We start from the raw sequence: 19,508 nt of genomic DNA, 5'->3' as shown, positions 1-19,508 counted from the left end.
TTAAAATTATTTTGAGTTCTGGGTGTGACTGAAACTGAAGCACATGTCAGTTGCTAAAAGGTAGTAATTGCACCATATTCCACTATGCTTCAATTAGAAACAAAGGATTATATTTTGTTAATTATTGTAACTTAAAGTCAGTATAAACAAGAAAAACACTTGCTTTCTGTTCTTTCCCCAGAAAAATCATAAAGCATTCACTTCTGTGTCTCTCAAATTCCATTTTCTGGAAATGTCTAAAGACTGTAGCAGGCATATTTTAGATTATTTAGAGACCATGTACATGCCAAAGTCCAATGTTGATTTTACAGAATCACTGAGAAGAAGCATGTTGAGTGAGTAAACCTTTAAACAGATTTAATGTTCATCAGATAGAAGTATCTTTGGTAAATAATTTTCTCTATGACTTTACTTAAAAAACGAATACCTCGTGATTCCAGACAGATTGGGGAAACTGCTTCCAACGTTCTGGTGCAGCAGCGAAGCGGCGAGAACCATTGATGAGAAACTGATGTGAGGTCACATAGATTTAGTGTGAGTTAATGAAAAGAAACATTTTTTCTCCCTTTGAACTTACCTCTACAAATTCATTGTGAGTTTTCTTGAAAATTGCCTCTTCACAATGGCTTTTGAGGAGCTTCTGAATGAAGTTGGTGGCCTGGGAAAATTCCAGATCCTTCAGATGGTTTTCGTTCTTCCTCCGGTCATGATAGCAGCCTGTCACATACTGCTGGAAAACTTCACTGCAGCCATTCCTGGTCATCGCTGCTGGGTCCCCATCCTTGATAATGACACTGTCTCTGATAATGACACTGGGATCTTCAGCCCTGATGTCCTCCTGAGAATCTTCATCCCGTTGGATTCTAACTTGAAACCAGAGAAATGTCATCGCTTCCTCCTCCCCCAGTGGCAGCTCCTTCAACTGAACGGGACCTTCCCCAACATGAGTGACCTGGACACGGAGCCCTGTGTGGACGGCTGGGTGTATGACCGAAGCTCCTTCTCCTCCACCATCGTGACTGAGGTAAAGGCCCCATTTACCTCTTCTGAGTACATGGTGTGGATGTTTAGAATAACATAAATAGGTACTGTTCAGATATTCAGTTACTGAGTAGCTAGTATAACCAGCTCTCTTTTATTCTTTCGGTGATTGTTTATCTTTTTTTTTTTTTTTCTTTGCGGTACGCGGGCCTCTCACCGCTACGGCCTCTCCCGCCGCGGAGCACAGGCTCCGGACGCGCAGGCTCAGCGGCCATGGCTCACGGGCCCAGCCGCTCCGTGGCATGTGGGATCCTCCCGGTCCGGGGCACGAACCCGTGTCCCCTGCATCGGCAGGCGGACTCTCAACCACTGCGCCACCAGGGAAGCCCTGTTTATCTTTTTAATTGCCAAACACTTACATTACAACTGAGGATGATGAAATCAACAAACTGGTTATGAATTTTACTATCGCAAAGCTTAAAATTTAATGTGAAGATTGACGTTTAGACAAGGACGTACTTGATATAATGTGTGAAAAATTATTCTTTTTTTTTTGTGGTACGCGGGCCTCTCACTGTTGTGGCCTCTCCCGTTGCGGAGCACAGGATCTGGACGCACAGGCCCAGTGGCCATGGCTCACGGGCCCAGCCTCTCCGTGGCATGAGGGATCCTCCCGGACCGGGGCACGAACCCGCGTCCCCTGCATCGGCAGGCGGACTCCCAACCACTGCGCCACCAGGGAAGCCCTGAAAAATTATTCTTGGTCACTTGTTCTCAGTCTAGTTGCAGTTGGAAATATTTGTATTAACTTAAAAAAATTCCATTTCCTGACTAATTGTCAGAGAAACAAATCAGAATGTATTTCACTATAGGTGTGATCCAGGCATCAGTGATTAAAAAAAAATAAACAAACCTCAATTTTTCCAATGTGTGACAAAGATTGAGAACCACTGAGGTATGCAGTGCTCAGTCAATATGAAGATTGTCCCTGGTATAACCTGGGAGAGTGAGCTGAGGATCTAGTGAAAGCCATGCTTAAGCTGAGACATGAATGATACAGATGAGTAGATGTAGTAAAGGAAACCAGAGGGCGTGTTCACTGAGGGCTATTGGAGTGAGTGCGCATCGAATGGTAAAAGATGCTGTGAAGCTCCTCTGTGCTGGTTTCCTTCTCTTCCAGTGGGACCTCGTATGTGATTATCAGTCACAGAAACCAGTGGTTCAATCCCTATTCATGGCTGGAATGCTGGTGGGGGGCCTCATATATGGCCATCTCTCAGACAGGTGAGTGTCTCCAGATCACTGCTGCCATTCCTCTGTGGTGTTTTCACAGTTTATGATTAATTGCTTCATAAAGATTCTTTATTGAGTACCAATATACAATTTATACTGTTGTGGGTTGCCTTGGTTCCAAGGGAGCTATAGATGGAAATGCAGAATTAGAATCATTGTGATGAATGTCATTTTGTTGCCACAGAGCTCTCTGTACTGGACACAGAAATGACCTCTTCATAAGATCTAGGTGCATTTCAGAATAGTGGTTTGAGGTGAGTTACCATAAACTTCATTTATAAAGGTGAGAAGGAGTTACCAATGGGAAGTGAGAGGAAGGTGCTTCAAGATAGGAGGTTCTGCCTGTTTGAAGAAACAGCATTGTAGGCCTTTCCCAAGGATTCAGTGAGCTAAATGTTTGTGAGTTCTCACATTAGTCCTCATATCATGGTTACCCACTGTAATTAGTATTGATTTCTATAAAATTTATGTGCTCAGTGAGATGGTACTGAAGTTGAATTAGAAATAATTGTGGCTATAACCTGTATGTTTAATTTTGTAAGAGAAAAAAAGCCTCATTAGAGGTAATACTTTCAACAATATAAGGTAACTAATCTATAGAACTCAGGAGTCATAATTTTTGGAGTCAGAAGTTTGGGTTATCCTGTGCCTGGCAGGGGTCATCCAAAAGTAAGAGGACCAGCATGGCTGCCACATACTCAAGTCTCCCATAGGGGAAATGGGAGGCTTAAAGTACCCCTTGTCATCTGTAAGCCTAACGTCCTTTAATCTTACGGCTGAAAATTGTGGACTCTGAATGTGTCACCTCTTGAATCATGATTCTGTTCTATTGGTTTATCTGTCTCTTTATATGCCAGTACCATACTCTTTTGATTATTATAGCTTTGTAATATAGCTTGAAATAGACAATGTTCTGCTTCTAGCTTGGATCTTCTTTGTCAGGATTGCTTTGGCTATTTTGGTTCATTTGTGATTTCATATAAATTTTTGGACAGTTTTTTTCTGTTTCTGTGAAAGATGCCACTGGAATTTTGATAGATATTGCACTGAATCTATAGATGGCTCTGGGTAGTGTGAACATTTTAAAAATATTAATTTTTCCCATCCATGAACATGAGTTCTTTCCATTTATTTTTGTCCACTTCAATTTCTTTCATCATCTTGTTTTTTTCAGTGTCCAGATCTTTCATCTCCTTAATCATTTTATTGTTTTTGATGCTATAGTAAATGGGATTGTTTCTTTTATTACCCTTTTCAGATATTTCATTGTTGGTATATAGAAATGTGTTTGATTTTGTTTCCTGCAACTGTACTGAATTTGTAGATAAGTTCTAACAAAGTTTTTGGTTGAGTCTTCAGGGTTTTCTATATACAAGTTCATATCATCTGTAACAAAAAGAATGTAATTCCTTCTTTCCCATTTGAATATATTTTACTTCTTTTTCTTGTCTGATAGCTCTGATTAGGACTTCCAGGATTATGCTGATAGGAGTGGTGTGAGTGGGCTCCCTTTATTCCCTTGAACTTAGAGGAAAATCTTGCAAACTGTCACTACTGAGTACGATGTTATCTGAAGGCTTGTCATATATCACTTTTATTGTGTTGAGGTATGTTCCTTCTACACCCAATTAATCGAGCATTTTTATCATGAAAGGATATTGTATTATATAAATGGATTTTTCTTTATCTTTTGAAATGATCATATGATTTTTAACTTTCATTCCATTAATATAGTGTATCACGTATATTGATTTCCATATGTTGAACTCCTTGCATCTTAGGGATGAATCACACTTCATCATATTGTATGACCCTTTTAATGTGCTGTTAAATTTGGTTTGCTATTATTTTGATGAGAAATTTTTTGCATCTATATTCATCAGAGATGTTGGACTGTAGTTTTCTTGTTGTGTCCTTATCTGATTTTGATATCTTGAAAATGGTGGTCTTCTAAAATGAGTTTGACCATAATTCAAAAAGATACATGTACCACAAAGTTCATTGAAGCACTATTTACAATAGCCAGGACATGGCAGCAACCTAAATGTCCATTGACAGATGAATGGATGAAGAATATGTGGCACATATATACAATGAAATATTACTCAGCCATGAAAAGGAACGAAATTGAGTTATTTGTAAGGTGGATGGACCTAGAGTCTGTCATACACAGTAAAGTAAGTCAGAAAAACAACAGGAAAATGTATGCTAGCACACATGTATGGAAACTAAAAAAATGGTACTGATGAACCTAGTGGCAGGGCAGGAATAAAGATGCAGACGTAGAGAACGGACTTGAGGACACAGGGGGAAGGGGAAGCTGGGACGAAGTGAGAGAGTGGCACTGACATATATACACGACCAAATGGAAGATGGATGGCTAATGGGAAGCTGCTGCAGAGCACAGGGAGATCAGCTCGGTGCTTGGTGATGACCTAGAGAGGTGGGATAGGGAGGGTGGGAGGGAGGCTCAAGAGGGAAGGGATGGGGGATATGTATACATATAGCTGATTCACTTTGTTGTACAGCAGAAACTAACACAACATTGTACAGTAATTATACTTCAATAAAGATATTAAACAAACAAATAAATAAATAAATAAAATGAGTTTGAGACTGTATTCTCCTCTTTAGTGTTTTGGAAATGTTTGAGAAGAGTTGGTGTTTATTCTTCAAATATTTGTAAGAATTCACCTGTGAAATTATCAGGTCTTTTAAAAAAAGTTTAAATATAGTCAATTTATAGTATTGTATTAGTTTCAAGTACATAAAATTGTGATTCAATATTTTTATAGATTATATTCCATTTAAAGTTATTACAAATTAAGAGCTACATTTACCTGTGCTCTACAATTTATCCTTGTGGCTTATCTATTTCATTCATAGTAGTTTATGTCTCTTAATCTCATCCCCTATCTTGCCTCCCCTGCCCTTCCCTTTCCCCATTGGTAACCCCTAGTTTGTGAGTCTGTTTCTGTATAATTACATAATTCATTTGTATTATTTTTTAGATTCCACATATAAATGAAAGCACAGAGTATTTGTCTTTTTCTGTCTGACTTTTTTCTCTAAGCATAATACTCTGTAGGCCCATCCACAGTGTTGCAAATTTTAGAATTTCCTTCTTTTTTTTTTTTGCGGTATGCAGGCCTCTCACTGTTGTGGCCTCTCCCGTTGCAGAGCACAGGCTCCAGATGCGCAGGCTCAGTGGCCATGGCTCACGGGCCCAGCCGCTCAGCGACATGTGGGATCCTCCCAGACTGGGGCACGAACCCGTGTCCCCTGCATCGGCAGGCAGACTCTCTACCACTGCGCCACCAGGGAAGCCCCTCCTTCTTTTTTATCATTGAGTAATATTCCATTGTATGTAGATATATGTGTATATATATATATATATATATATATAAATATATGTAATATCTTCTTCATTCATTCGTCTGTTGATGGACACTTAGGTTGCTTTCATATCTTTTCTATTGTAAATAATGCTGCTATGAACATTTGTATGCACTTATCTTTTTGAATGGTGTATTTTTTCTTTTCAGATATGTATCCAGAAGTGGTATTGCTGGATCATACAGTAGTCTATTTCTAGTTTTTTGAGGAAACTCCATACTGTTTTACATAGTTTCTGCACCAATTCACATTCCCACCAACAATGTATAAAAGTTCCCTTTTCTCCGTATTTTCACCAAGAGTTGTTGTTTGTGGTCTGTTTCACGATAAGTATTTGATAGCTTTGAAGTGATATCTCATTGTGATTTGGATTTGCATTATCTGATGATTCCTAGTGTTGAGTATCTTTTCATGTGCCAGTTGGTCATCTGTTTTTGTATTTGGAAAAATGTCTAATCAGTTCTGCTGCCCATTTTTATATAGGGTTGTTTACTTTTCTTGATATTGAGTTATATATGTTGTTTAAATATTTTGGACATTTTCTTTTGAGGATGGGTGAGGTTTTGATTAGTGATTCAGTGTCTTTCATCACTATTGGTGTGTTCAGATACTGAACTTGCTACTGTTTCTGTCTTGGTAGATTGTATGTTTCTAGAAATTTTCCCCTTTATTCTAGGTTATCCGCGTTGTCACTTATACATATCTGCAGTAGCCTCCTTGTATCTCTGTAGTATCAGCTGTAATCTACCTGCTTCCATTTAAAATTTTTTCATTTAAATATTCTCTCATTTTCTTAGTCAAATAAGTTTCTCAATTTTGTTTGCTTTTTCAAAAAATCGCGACTTGGTTTTGTTGATGGTTTCTATTGTTTTCCTAGTTTCTATTTTATTTATTTCTGAACTGCTATTAGTTATTTCTTTCCTTCTGCTAACATTGGGCTTAGTTGCTCCTCTTTGCCCGTTCCTTCAGGTGTAAATTAATGTTATTTGAGAGCGTTCTTTTTTTTAAAACATCTTTATTGGACTATAATTGCTTTACATTGTTGTGTTAGTTTCTGCTGTATAAAAAAGTGAATCAGCTATACATATACATATATCCCCAAATCCCCTCCCTCTTCGTCTCCCTCCCACCCTCCCTATCCCACCCCTTTAGGTGGACACAAAGCACTGAGCTGATCTCCCTGTGCTATGCGGCTGCTTCCCACTAGCTATCTGTTTAACATTTGATAGTGTATATATGTCAATGCTACTCTGTCACTTCTTCCCAGCTTACCCTTCCCCCTCACCATGTCCTCAAGTTCATTCTCTACATCTCCATCTTTATTCCTGTCCTGCCCCCAGGTTCTTCAGAACCATTTGGTTTTTTTTAGATTCCAAACATATGTGTTAGCCTACGGTATTTGTTTTTCTCTTTCTGATTTACTTCACTCTGTATGACAGATTCTAGGTCCATCCACATCACAACAACTCATTTTCATTTCTTTTGATGGCTGAGTAATATTCCATTGTATATATGTGCCACATCCCATTTATCCATTCCTCTGTCAATGGACACTTAGGTTGCTTCCATGTCCTGGCCACTGTAAGTAGTGCTGCAATGAACATTGTAGTACATGACTCATTGAATTATGGTTTTCTCATAGTGTATCCCCAATAGTGGGATTGCTGGATCATATGGTAGTTTTATTTTTAGTTTATTTAAAAAATTTTTTTTATTTTTAGTTTTTTAAGGAACCTCCATACTGTTTTCCATAGTGGCTGTATCAATTTACATTCCCACCAACAGTGCAAGAGGGTTTCCTTGTCTCCACACCTTCTCCAGCATTGTTTGTAGATTTTTTGATGTTGGCCTCACACCTGACTGGTGTGAGGTGATACATCATTGTAGTTTTGATTTGCATTTCTATAATGATTAGTGATGTTGAGTATCCTTTCATGTGTTTGTTGGCAATCTGTATATCTTCTTTTTTTTTTAACATCTTTATTGGAGTATAATTGCTTTACAATGGTGTGTTAGTTTCTGCTTTATAACAAAGTGAGTCAGTTATACATATACATATGTCCCCATATCTCTTCCCTCTTGCGTCTCCCTCCCTCCCACTCTACCTATCCCACCCCTCTAGGTGGTCACAAAGCACCGAGCTGATCTGCCTGTGCTATGTGGCTGCTTCCCACTAGCTATTTGTTTTACATTTGGTGGTGTATATAGGTTCATGCCACTCTCTCACTTTGTCCCAGCTTACCCTTCCCCCTCCCCGTATCCTCAAGTCAATTCTCTAGTAGGTCTGCATCTTTATTCCTGTCTTGCCCCTAGGTTCTTCTGACCATTTTTTTTTCTTAGATTCCGTATATATATGTGTTAGCATACGGTATTTGTTTTTCTCTTTCTGACTTAATTCACTCTGTATGACAGATTCTAGGTCCATCCACCCCATTACAAATATCTCAATTTCATTTATTTTTATGGCTGAGTAATATTCCATTGTATATATGTGCCACATCTTCCTTATCCATTCATCTGTCGATGGACACTTAGGTTGCTTCCATGTCCTGGCTATTGTAAATAGAGCTGCAGTGAACATTTTGGTGCATGACTCTTTTTGAATTATGGTTTTCTCAGGGTATATGCTCAGTAGTGGGATTGCTGGGTCATATGGTAGTTCTATTTGTAGTTTTTTAAGGAACCTCCATACTGTTTTCCATAGTGGCTGTATCAATTTACATTCCCACCAACAGTGCAAGAGGGTTCCCTTTTCTCCACACTCTCTCCAGCATTTATTGTTTCTAGATTTTTTGATGATGGCCATGCTGATTGGTGTGAGATGATATCTCATTGTAGTTTTTTTTTTTTGGGGGGGGGAGTATGCGGGCCCATTTTTTCTAGGTATTTTTTGATTTCCTCTTTGATTTCTTCAGTGATCTCTTGGTTGTTTAGTAGTGTATTGTTTACCTTCCATGTGTTTGTACTTTTTATGGATTTTTTCATGTAATTGATATCTTGTCTCATAGCGCTGTGGTTGGAAAAGATACTTGATACAATTTCAATTTTCTTAAATTTACTAAGGCTTGATTTGTACCCAAGATATGATCTATCCTGGAGAATGTTCCATTAGCACTTGAGAAGAAAGTGTATTCTGTTGTTTTTGCATGGCATGTCCTATAAATATCTATTAAGTCCATCTTGTTTAATGTATCATCTAAAGCTTGTGTTTCCTTACTTGTTTTCATTTTGGACGATCTGTCCATTGGTGATAGTGGGGTGTTAAAGTCCCCTACTATGATTGTGTTACTGTTGATTTCCCCTTTCATGGCTGTTAGCATTTGCCTTATGTATTGAGGTGCTGCTATGTTGGGTGCATAAATATTTACAATTGATATATCTTCTTCTTTGATTGATCCCTTGATCATTATGTACTGTCCTTCTTCGTCTCTTATAATACTCTTTACTTTAAAATCTATTTTGTCTGATATGAGAATGGCTACTCCAGCTTTCTTTTGATTTCCATTTGCATGAAATATCTTTTTCTATCCCCTCACTTTCAGTCTGAATGTGTCCCTAGGTCTGAAGTGGGTCTCTTGTAGACCGCATATATACGGGTCTTATTTTCATATCCATTCAGCCAGTTTATATCTTTTGATTGGAGCATTTAATCCTTTTACATTTTAAGTAATTATCGATATGTATGTTCCTATTACCATTTTCTTAATTGTTTTGCATTTTTCCTTGTAGGTCTTTTCCTTCCCTTGTGTTTCCTGCCTAGAGAAATTCCTTTAGCATTTGTACAGCTGGTTTGGTGGTGCCAAATTCTGTTAATTTTTTGCTTGTCTCTAAAGGTTTAATTTCTCTGTTGAATCTGAATGAGATCCTTGCTGGGTAGATTAATCTTGGTTGTAGATTTTCCCCTTTCATCACGTTAAGTATATCCTACCACTTCCTCCTGGCTTGCAGAATTTCTGCTGAAAGATCACCTGTTCAACTTATGGGGATTCCCTTGTACGTTATTTGTTGCTTTTCCCTCGCTGCTTTTAATATTTTTTCTTGGTATTTAATTTTTGATAGTTAGATTAATATGTGTCTTGGCATGTTTCTCCTTGGAATTATCCTGTATGGAGTCTCTGCACTTCCTGGACTTGATTGACTAGTTCCTTTTCCATATTAGGGAAATTTTCAACTATAATCTCTTCAAATATTTTCTCAGACCCTTTCTTTTTGTTTACTACTTCTGGGACCCCTATAATTCAAATGGTAGTGCATTTAATGTTGCCCCAGAGGTCTCTGATACTGTCCTCAATTCTTTTCATTGTTTTTTCTTTATTCTGCTCTGTGGTAGTTATTTCCACTATTTTATCTTCCAGGTCACTTATCCGTTCTTCTGCCTCAATTTTTCTGCTATTGATTGATGCAGGGTTCATCAACTCGATTGTGGGGATTTAGTCTACTGCTCCTGAGCCTGCACAGAGAAATTTCCCTTTCTCTTCTTTGTTCGCACAGCTCCTGGGGTTCAGCTTTGGTTTTGGCCACACCTCTGGATGTAGGTCACTCTCAGGCATCTGTTCCCCACAGGAAGGAAGGGGTTAAAGCAGTGGCTGATTGGGGGCTCCTGCTTACTCGTGCCAGGAACAGAGAGGGGTACGGTAGTTTTAAGTGGAATGCGGGGCGAGCCGGTGGTGGCAGAGGTCACCGTGATGTTGCAACAGCCTGAGGTGTGTAGTGTTTTCTCCTCGGGAAGTTGTCCCTGGATCACGAGACCTGGCAGTGGCGTGCTGCACATGTTCCTGGGGGAGTGTGTGTGGATAGTGACCTGTGCTTGCACACAGGATTCTTTGTGGCTGCAGCAGCAGTGTTAGCATTTCTTTCCTGTCTCGGGAGCTCGTTTAGGCAGTGCTCTGCCTTCTGTGGGCAGACAGGGAAGGGATCCCCTCTCCTCACGCACCCTGAAACAATGGTCTCTTGCCTCTTTGGCAGGTCCAGACTTTTTCCCGGACTCCCTCCCGGCTAGCTGTGGTGCACTAGCCCTCTTCAAGCTGTGTTCATGCAGCCAACCCCAGTCCTCTCCCTGGGATCTGACCTCTGAAGCCCAAGCCTCAGTTCCCAGCCCCCACCCGCCCTGGGGGGTGAGCAGACAATCCTCTCAGGCTGATGAGTGCTGGTCAACACTGATCCTCTGTGTGGGAATCTCTCTGCTTTGCCCTCTGCACCCTTGTTGCTAAGCTCTCCTCTGGGTCTCTGAAGCTTCCCCCCACCCACTCCCTGTCTCTGCCAGTGAAGAGGCTTCTTAGTGTTGGAAACTTTTCCTCCTTCACAGCTCCCTCCCAGGGGTGCAGGTTCCATCCCTATTATTTTGTCTCTGTTTTTTATTTTTCTTATGCCCTACCCAGGTATGAGTGGATTTTCTTGCCTGTTGGGAAATCTGAGGTCTTCGTCCAGCGCTCAGTAGGTGTTCTGTAGGAGTTGTTCCACATGTAGATGCATTTTTGATGTATTTGTTGGGAAGAAGGTGATCTCCACCTCTTACTAGTCTGCCTTCTTGAAGGTCCCCCTCTAGTTATCTATTTTATACATATCAGTGTATATATGTCAATCCCAATCTCCCAATTCATCCCACCACACACCCGTCCACTTTCCCCCGTTGGTGTCCATACATTTGTTCTCTACATCTGTGTCTTTATTTCTGCTTTGCAAACCGGTTCATCTGTACCATTTTTCTAGATTCCACATATATGTGTTAATATACTATTTTTGTTTTTCACTTTCTGACTTACTTAAATCTGTATGACAGTTGCTAGGTCCATCCACGTCTTTATAAATGACCCAATTTCGTTCCTTTTTAAGGCTGAGTAATATTCCATTGTGTATATGTACCACAACTTCTTTATCCACTCATCTGTCGATGGGCATGTAGGTTGCTTCCATGATCTGGCTATTTTAAATAGTGCTGCAATGAACATTGGAGTGCATATGACTTTTTGAATTAGGTTTTTCTCTGGGTATGTGCCCAGTAGTGGGATTGCTGGATCATATGGTAATTCTATTTTTAGTTTTTTAAGGAACCTCCATGCTATTCTCCATAGTGGCTGTATCAATTTACATTCCCACCAATAGATGCAAGAGGGTTCCCTTTTCTCCACACCCTCTCCAGTATTTGTGGTTTGTAGACTTTCTAATGATGTCCATTCTAACTGGAGTGAAGTGATACCTCATTGTTTTTGTATTGCATTTCTCTAATAATTAGTGATGTTGAGCAGGTTTTCATATGTCTCTTGGCCATCTGTATGTCTTCTTTGGATAAATGTCTATTTAGGTCTTCTGCCCATTTTTGGATTGGGTTGTTTGTTTTTTTAATATTGAGCTGCATGAGCTGTATATATATTTTGGAGATTAATCCATTGTCTGTTGCTTCTTTTGCAAATATTTTCTCCCATTCTGAGGGTTGTCTTTTTGTCTTGTTTATAGTTTGCTTTGCTGTGCAAAAGCTTTTAAGTTTTGTTAGGTCCATTTGTTTATTTTTGTTTTTATTTCCATTACTCTAGGATGTGGGTCAAAAAAGATCTTGCTGTGATTTATGTCAAACAGTGTTCTTCCTATGTTTTCCTATAAGAGTTTTATAGTGTCTGGTGTTACATTTAAGTCTTTAATCCACTTTGAGTTTTTTTTGTGTGTGTGTGTATGGTGTTAGGGAGTGTTCTAATTTCATCATTTTACATGTAGCTGTCCAGTTTTCCCAGCATCACTTATTGAGGAGTGTGTCTTTTCTCCATTGTATATCCTTGCCTCCTTTGTCATAGATTAGTTGACCATATGTGCGTGAGTTTATCTCTGGGCTTTCTATCCTGTACCATTGATCTATATTTCTGTTTTTGTGCCAGTACTAAATTGTCATAATTACTGTAGCTTTGTAGTATAGTCTGAGGCCAGGGAGTATTATTCCTCTGGCTCCGTTTTTTTCCCTGAAGATTGCTTTGGCTATATGGGGCCTTTGTGTCTCCATACAAATTTTAAGATTTTTTTGTTCTAGTTCTGTAAAGAATTCCGTTGGTAATTTGATAGGGATTGCATTGAATCTGTAGATTGCTTTGGGTAGTAGAGTCATTTTCACAATATTGGTTATTCCATTGCAAGAACATGGTATATCTCTCCATCTGTATCATCTTTGATTTCTTTCATCAGTGTCCTACAGTTTCCTGAGTACATGTCTTTTACCTCCTTAGCTAGGTTTATTCCTAGGTATTTTATCCTTATTGTTGCAGAGGTGAATGGGATTGTTTCCTTAATTTCTCTTTCTGATCTTTCATTGTTAGTGTATAGTAATGCAAGAGATTTCTGTGCATTAATTTTGTATCCTGCAATTTTACCAAATTCATTGATTAGCTCTAGTAGTTTTCTGGTAGCATCTTAGGATTCTCTATGTATAGTATCATGTCAACTGCAAACAGTGACAGTTTTACTTCTTCTTTTCCAATTTGTATTCCTTTTATTTCTTTTTCCTCTCTGGTTGTCGTGGCTAGGACTTCCAAAACTATGTTGAATAATAGTGGCGAGAGTACACATCCTTGTCTTGTTCCTGGTCTTAGAGGAAATGCTTTCAATTTTTCACCATTGAGAATGATGTTTGCTATGGGTTTGTCACATATGGCCTTTATTATGTTGAGGTAGGTTCCCTCTATGCCCAGTTTCTGGAGAGCTTTTATCATAAATTGTTGTTGAATTTTGTCAAAAGCTTTTTCTGCATCTATTGAGAGGATCATATGGTTTTTATTTTTCAATTTGTTAATACGGTGAATCACACTGATTTATTTGTGTATATTGAAGAATACTTGCATCACTGGGATGAATCCCACTTGATCATGGTCTATGATGCTTTTAATGTGTTGTTGGATTCTGTTTGCAAGTATTTTGTTGAGGATTTTTGCATCTATGTTCATCAGTGATATTGGTCTGCAATTTTCTTTTTTTGTAGTGTTTGCCTGTTTATATTTTCTGTTTCTTCCTGGTTCAGTCTTGGAAGGTGATACCTTTCTAAGAGTTAGTCCATTTCTTCCTGGTTGTCCAGTTTATTGGCATAGAATTGATTGTTGTAGTTTCTTATGATGCTTTGTATTTCTGCAGTGTCTGTTGTAACTTCTCCTTTTTCATTTGTAATTTTATTGATTTGAGTCCTCTGCCTCTTTTTCTTGATGAGTCTGGCTAAATATTTATCAATTTTGTTTATCTTCTCACAGAACCAGCTTTTAGTTTTATTGATCTCTGCTATTGTTTTCTTTGTTTCTATTTCATTTATTTCTGCTCTGATCTTTTTGATTTCTTTCCTTCTACTAACTTTGGGTTTTGTTTGTTCTTTCTCTAGTTCCTTTAGGTGTAAGGTTAGATTGTTTATCTGAGACTTTTCTTGTTTCTTGAGGTAGGATTATATTTGCTATAAACTTCCCTCTTAGAACTGCTTTTGCTGCTTCCCATAGGTTTTGGATCATCGTGTTTTCTTTGTAATTTGTCTCTAGGTATTTTTTGATTTCCTCTTTGATTTCTTCAGTGATCTCTTGGTTATTTAGTAACGTATGGTTTACCCTCCATGTGTTTGTGTATTTTACTTTTTTCCCCCTGCAATTTATTTCTAATTTCATAGAGTTTTGGTCAGAAAGATGCTTGATATGATTTCAACTTTCTTAAATTTACTGAAGCTTGATTTGTGACCCAAGATGTCACCTCACCTGGAGAATGTTCCGTGTGCACCTGAGAAGAAAGTGAAATCTGTTGTTTTCGAATGGAATGTCCTATAGATATCAGTGAAATCTATCTGGTCTATTGTGTCATTTAAAGCTTTTGTTTCCTTATTAATTTTCTGTTTGGATGATCTGTCCTTTGTTTTACGTGAGGTGTTAAAGTCCCCAACTATTATTTTGTTACTGTAGATTTCCTCTTTTATAGCAGTTAGCATTTGCCTTATGTATTGAGGTGCTCCTATGTTGGATGCATATATATTTAAAATTGTTATATCTTCTTGTTGGATTAATCTCTTGACCATTAAGTAGTGTCCTTCCTTGTTTCTTATAACATTCTTTATTTTAAAGAGTATTATGTCTGATATGAGTATTGCTACTCCAGCTTTCTTTTGATTTCCATTTGCATGGAATACCTTTTTCCATCCCCTCACTTTCAGACTGTATGTGTCCCTAGGTCTGAAGTGGGTCTCTTGTAGACAGCATATATATGGGTCTTCTTTATGTATCCATTCAGGCAGCCTGTGTCTTTTGGCTGGATCATTTAATCCATTCACAATGAAAGTAATTATCATATGTATGTTCCTATTACCATGTTAAAAATTATTTTGGTTTTGTTTTTGTAGGTCTGTTTCTTCTCTTGTGTTTCCCACTTAAAGAAGTTCCTTTAACATTTGTTGTAGAGCTGGTTTGGCTGTGCTGAGTTCTTTTAGTTTTTGTTTGTCTGTAAACCTTTCGATTACTCTGTTGAATCTGAATGAGATCCTTGCTGGCTAGAGTAATCTTAGTTGTAGGTTCTTCCCTTTCATCACTTTAAATATATCATGCCACTCCCTTCTACCTTGTAGATTTTCGGCTAAGAAATCAGTCATTACCTTATAGGAGTTCCCTTGTATGTTATTTGTCATTTTTCCCTTGTTGCTTTCAATAATTTTTCTTTGTCTTTAATTTTTTCGATTTGATTACTGTGTGTCTTGGCATGTTTCTCCTTGGGTTTATCCCGCCTGGGAGTCTCTGGCTTGGATGAACAATCATCCAAGTGCTTTCTGGACTTGGATGGCTATTTCCTTTCCCATGTTAGGGAAGTTTTCAACTATAATCTCTTCAAATATTTTCTTGCATCCTTTCTCTTTCTCTTCTCCTTTGGGGACCCCTATAATGTGAATGCTGGTTTATTAATGTTGTCCCAGACGTCTCTTAGGCTGTCTTCATTTCTTTTCATTCTTTTTTCTTTATTCTTTCCATGGCAGTGATTTCCACCATTCTATCTTCCAGGTCACTTGTCCGTCCTTCTGCCTCAGTTATTCTGCTATTGATTCCTTCTAGTGTATTTTTTTCATTTCAGTTATTGTATTGTTCATCTCTGTTTGTTTGTTCTTTAATTCTTCTAGGTCTTTGTTAAACATTTCTTACATCTTCTCGATCTTTGCCTCCATTCTTTTTCTGAGGTCCTGGATCATCTTCACTATTGTTATTTTGAATTCTTTTTCTGGAAGGTTGCCTATCTCCACTTCATTTAATTGTTTTTCAGGGGTTTTACCTTGTTCCTTCATCTGGTACGTAGCCCTCTGCATTTTCATTTTGTCTGTTCTTCTGTGAATGTGGTTTTCCTTCTACATGATGCAGGATTTTAGTTCTTCTTGCTTCTGCTGTCTGCCCTCTGGTGGATGAGGCTATCTAAGAGGCTTGTGGAAGCTTCCCGATGGTAGGGGCTAGTGTGGGTAGAGCTGGATGTTGCTCTTTTGGGCAGAGCTCAGTAAAACTTTAATCTGCTTGTCTGCTGATCAGTGGGGCTGAGTCCCCTCCCTGTTGGTTGTTTGGCCTGTGATGACATAGCATTGGAGGCTACAGGCTCTTTGGTGGGGCTAATGGCAGACACTGGGAGGGCTCATGCCAAGGAGTACTTCCCAGAATTTCTGCTGCCAGTGTCCTTGTCCCTGCTGTAAGCCACAGCCCTGTCCTCTGCAGGAGACCCTCCAACACTAGCAGGTATGCCTGGTTCAATTTCCTGTGGGGTCACAGCTCCTTCCCCCTGGGTCCTGATGTGCACACTACTTTGTGTGTGCCCTCCAAGAGTGGAGTCTCTGTTTCCCCAAGTCCTGTCAAGGTCCTGCAATCAAATCCTGCTAGCTTTCAAAGTTTGATTCTCTGAGCATTCCTCCTCCCATTGCCAGACCCCCAGGTTGGGAAGCCTGACATGGGGCTCAGAACCTTCACTCCAGTGCATGGACTTCTGTGGTATAATTGTTCTCCAGTTTGCGAGTCATGCACCCTGTGGTTATGGGATTTGATTTTATTGTGATTGTGCCCCTCCTACCATCTCATTGCAGCTTCTCCTTTGTCTTTGGATGTGAGGTATATTTTTTGATGAGTTTCAGTGTATCCCTGTTGATGATTGTTCAGCAGTTAGTTGTGATTCCAGTGCTCTTGCAAGAGGGAGTGAGTGCACATCCTTTTACCCCACTATCTCAAATCCAATGCCAATACTTCTTGAACTCTTCCATAAAGCAGAAGAGTAGGAAAACTTCCTAACTCATACTATAAGACCAGTGTTCTTATGATATCAAAGCTAGATAATGACTTCAGAAAAATGAAAATTACAGAGCCATATCCCCTCTGAATATAGACCTAAAAATATTCAACAAAATGCAAGCAAACTGAATCCAACTGCATATTAAAATGTTTATATACTGTAAAAAAAATAGGATTTATCACAGAAATGCAAAGTGGTTCATCATAAGATAATCATCCAATATAATATACCACATCAATACAATGAAGGAAAAAAACCTATATAATGTCAACTGATGCTTAGGAGACATTTTATAAAATCGAACAATTTTCTTGGTGAAAATAATATAGGAATTAAATGTAACTTCCTCAATATTTTAAAGGGTGTTTAGGAATAAAGCTACAACTATCACTACAGTCAATGGTGAAAGAATATTAACTTTCACACTAAGGTAAGGAGAAAGATAAAGATGTCTGCTTTCACTGCTGCTATTTGACATCATACTGTAAACCTATGTAGAGCAATTAGAGAGAAAGAGAAATAAAATTTACCCAAAGTAAAAAGGAATAATAATAATAATATATATATATATAGATGACATGATCATACAGATATAGAAAATTCCAAAGAATGCCCAAGAAATTCATTAGAACTAATAAACGAATTTAAGAAAGTTGCAGAGTACAAAACGAACACACAAAAATCAGTTGTTTTTCTATATATTTGAAGTGAACAATTTGAAAAGAAATTAGGAAATTTATTATCCATACATCATCTTCTAAAGGAATAAAATACTTAGAAATAAATTTAACCTAGGATGTGAAAGACTTGCACATTGAAAACTATACAGCGTTGTTGAAAGAAATTAGAGAAGACCTAAATAAATGGAAAGTATCCCATGTTAATGAGGTAGGAAGACCTAATATTATCAATGAAGTCAATCATATTTAATGCAGCTACAGTTTCAATGAAGTCACAATCAAAACTCCAATGTAATGTTTTTCTAGAAACAGAAAAGCTGAAACTTATATTCATATGAAATCAGGGCTCCAAATAGCCAAACAATTTTGAAAAAGAAGAGTAAATTCATGGGACTCATGCATCTCGGTTTCAGAACTACAATAAAGCTACAGTTACCAAACGTTATGGTACTGGTATAAGGACTGACATACAGACAAATGTAATAGAACTGAGAGTTCAGAAATAAACCCATACATTTATAGCCAACTGTCTTTTTTTTTTTTTTTTTTTGCGGTACGCGGGCCTCTCACTGTTGTGGCCTCTCCCGTTGTGGAGCACAGGCTCCGGACACATAAAAAAAATGATCACAATCTACAAGATCTCTGAGATAACATGAAGCATGACAACATTTGCATTATTGGGGTTCCAGAGGGAGAAGAGAAAGATAAGTAGATTGAAAATGGATATAAGGAAATTATGTCTGAAAATTTCCAAACCTGGAGAAAGAAACAGATATCCAGGCACAGGAAGCACAGAGGGTCCTAGAAAAGATTAAACCAAACAGACCCACAACAAGATATATCATAATTAAAATGATAAAAGTGAAAGATAAAGAAAGGATTCTAAAGGCAGCAAGAGAAAAACAATGAGTTATATACAAGAGAATTCCCATAAGGCTATCAGCTGATTTTTCTGCAGAAAATTTGCAAGCCAGAACGGAGTGCCATGACATATTCAAAGTGCTGAAAGGAAAAAAACAGCAACCCAGGATACTCTACCAAGCAAGAGTACCATTTAGGATAGAAAGAGAAATAAAGAACTTCTTAGAAAAGCAAAACTGAAAGAATTAATCAATACTAAACATATCGTAAAAGAAATGTTGAATATTCTTCTCCAAATAGAAAAGAAGTAAGGATCTATAAGAAAGGGAAAATCCCATTAGGAAACACAAATATATAGAAAGAATTTAAGATCACTAAATGTGCCAGCTGTACATTAAAAGTCAAAAAATTGTAAAAACAACCATAACTACTATGAGATAAACAGTTAAGAGACAAACATGAATATGTAAAATATGACATCAAAACCACAAATGTGGGGGAGGGGAATAAAAATGTGTATGTCTTAGAATGTGTTTGAACTTAAATAACAGCCAGTTTAAAACAAGTGGGTATAATTATGAGTCAACATACATGAACCCCATGGTAAAAATAAATCAGAAGCCTATAGTAAATACACAAAAATCAGGACTTCCCTGGTGGTGCAGTGGTTAAGATTCCATGCTCCCAATGCAGGGGGCCTGGGTTCAATCCCTGGTCAGGGAGCTAGATCCCACACGCCTGCCACAACTAAGGAACCCGTCTGCTGCAACTGACAGGGTGCAACCAAATAAATAAATAAATAAATAAATAAATATTTTTAGGGCTTCCCTGGTGGCACAGCGGTTAAGAATCCGTCTGCCAAGGCAGGGGACACAGGTTTGAGCCCTGGTCGGGGAAGATCCCACATGCCACGGACCAACTAAGCCCATGCACCACAACTACTGAAGCCCGGGTGACTGGAGCCCATGCTCCACAACAAGAGAAGCCACCGCGATAAGAAACACATGCAGTGCAAGGAAGAGCAGCCCCTGCTCGCTGCAACTAGAGAAA

At 38.4% G+C, this 19,508-nt stretch overlaps 1 protein-coding gene across 1 annotated transcript in view; it reads left to right on the top strand.

The window, feature by feature from the left end:
- Positions 1-622: 622 nt before the first annotated feature.
- LOC111184093 (solute carrier family 22 member 10-like) overlaps positions 623-19,508 on the top strand; it is a 38,727-nt gene continuing 19,841 nt past the window's right edge. The window contains exons 1-2 of the mRNA XM_089914647.1: positions 623-1,024; positions 2,162-2,265. Coding sequence (XP_089770773.1) covers positions 623-1,024; positions 2,162-2,265 — 506 coding nt within the window. The remainder of the gene's footprint in view (positions 1,025-2,161; positions 2,266-19,508) is intronic.

Source organism: Delphinapterus leucas, chromosome 7 (genome assembly GCF_059928025.1).
Source record: "Delphinapterus leucas isolate spDelLeu-1000000601 "Yukka" chromosome 7, BTC_Dleu_Yukka2, whole genome shotgun sequence".
Classification (NCBI taxonomy): Eukaryota; Metazoa; Chordata; class Mammalia; order Artiodactyla; family Monodontidae; genus Delphinapterus; species Delphinapterus leucas.
The sequence above is the reverse complement of the archived record's forward strand: the minus strand, read 5'-3'. Positions and strand labels throughout refer to the sequence as shown.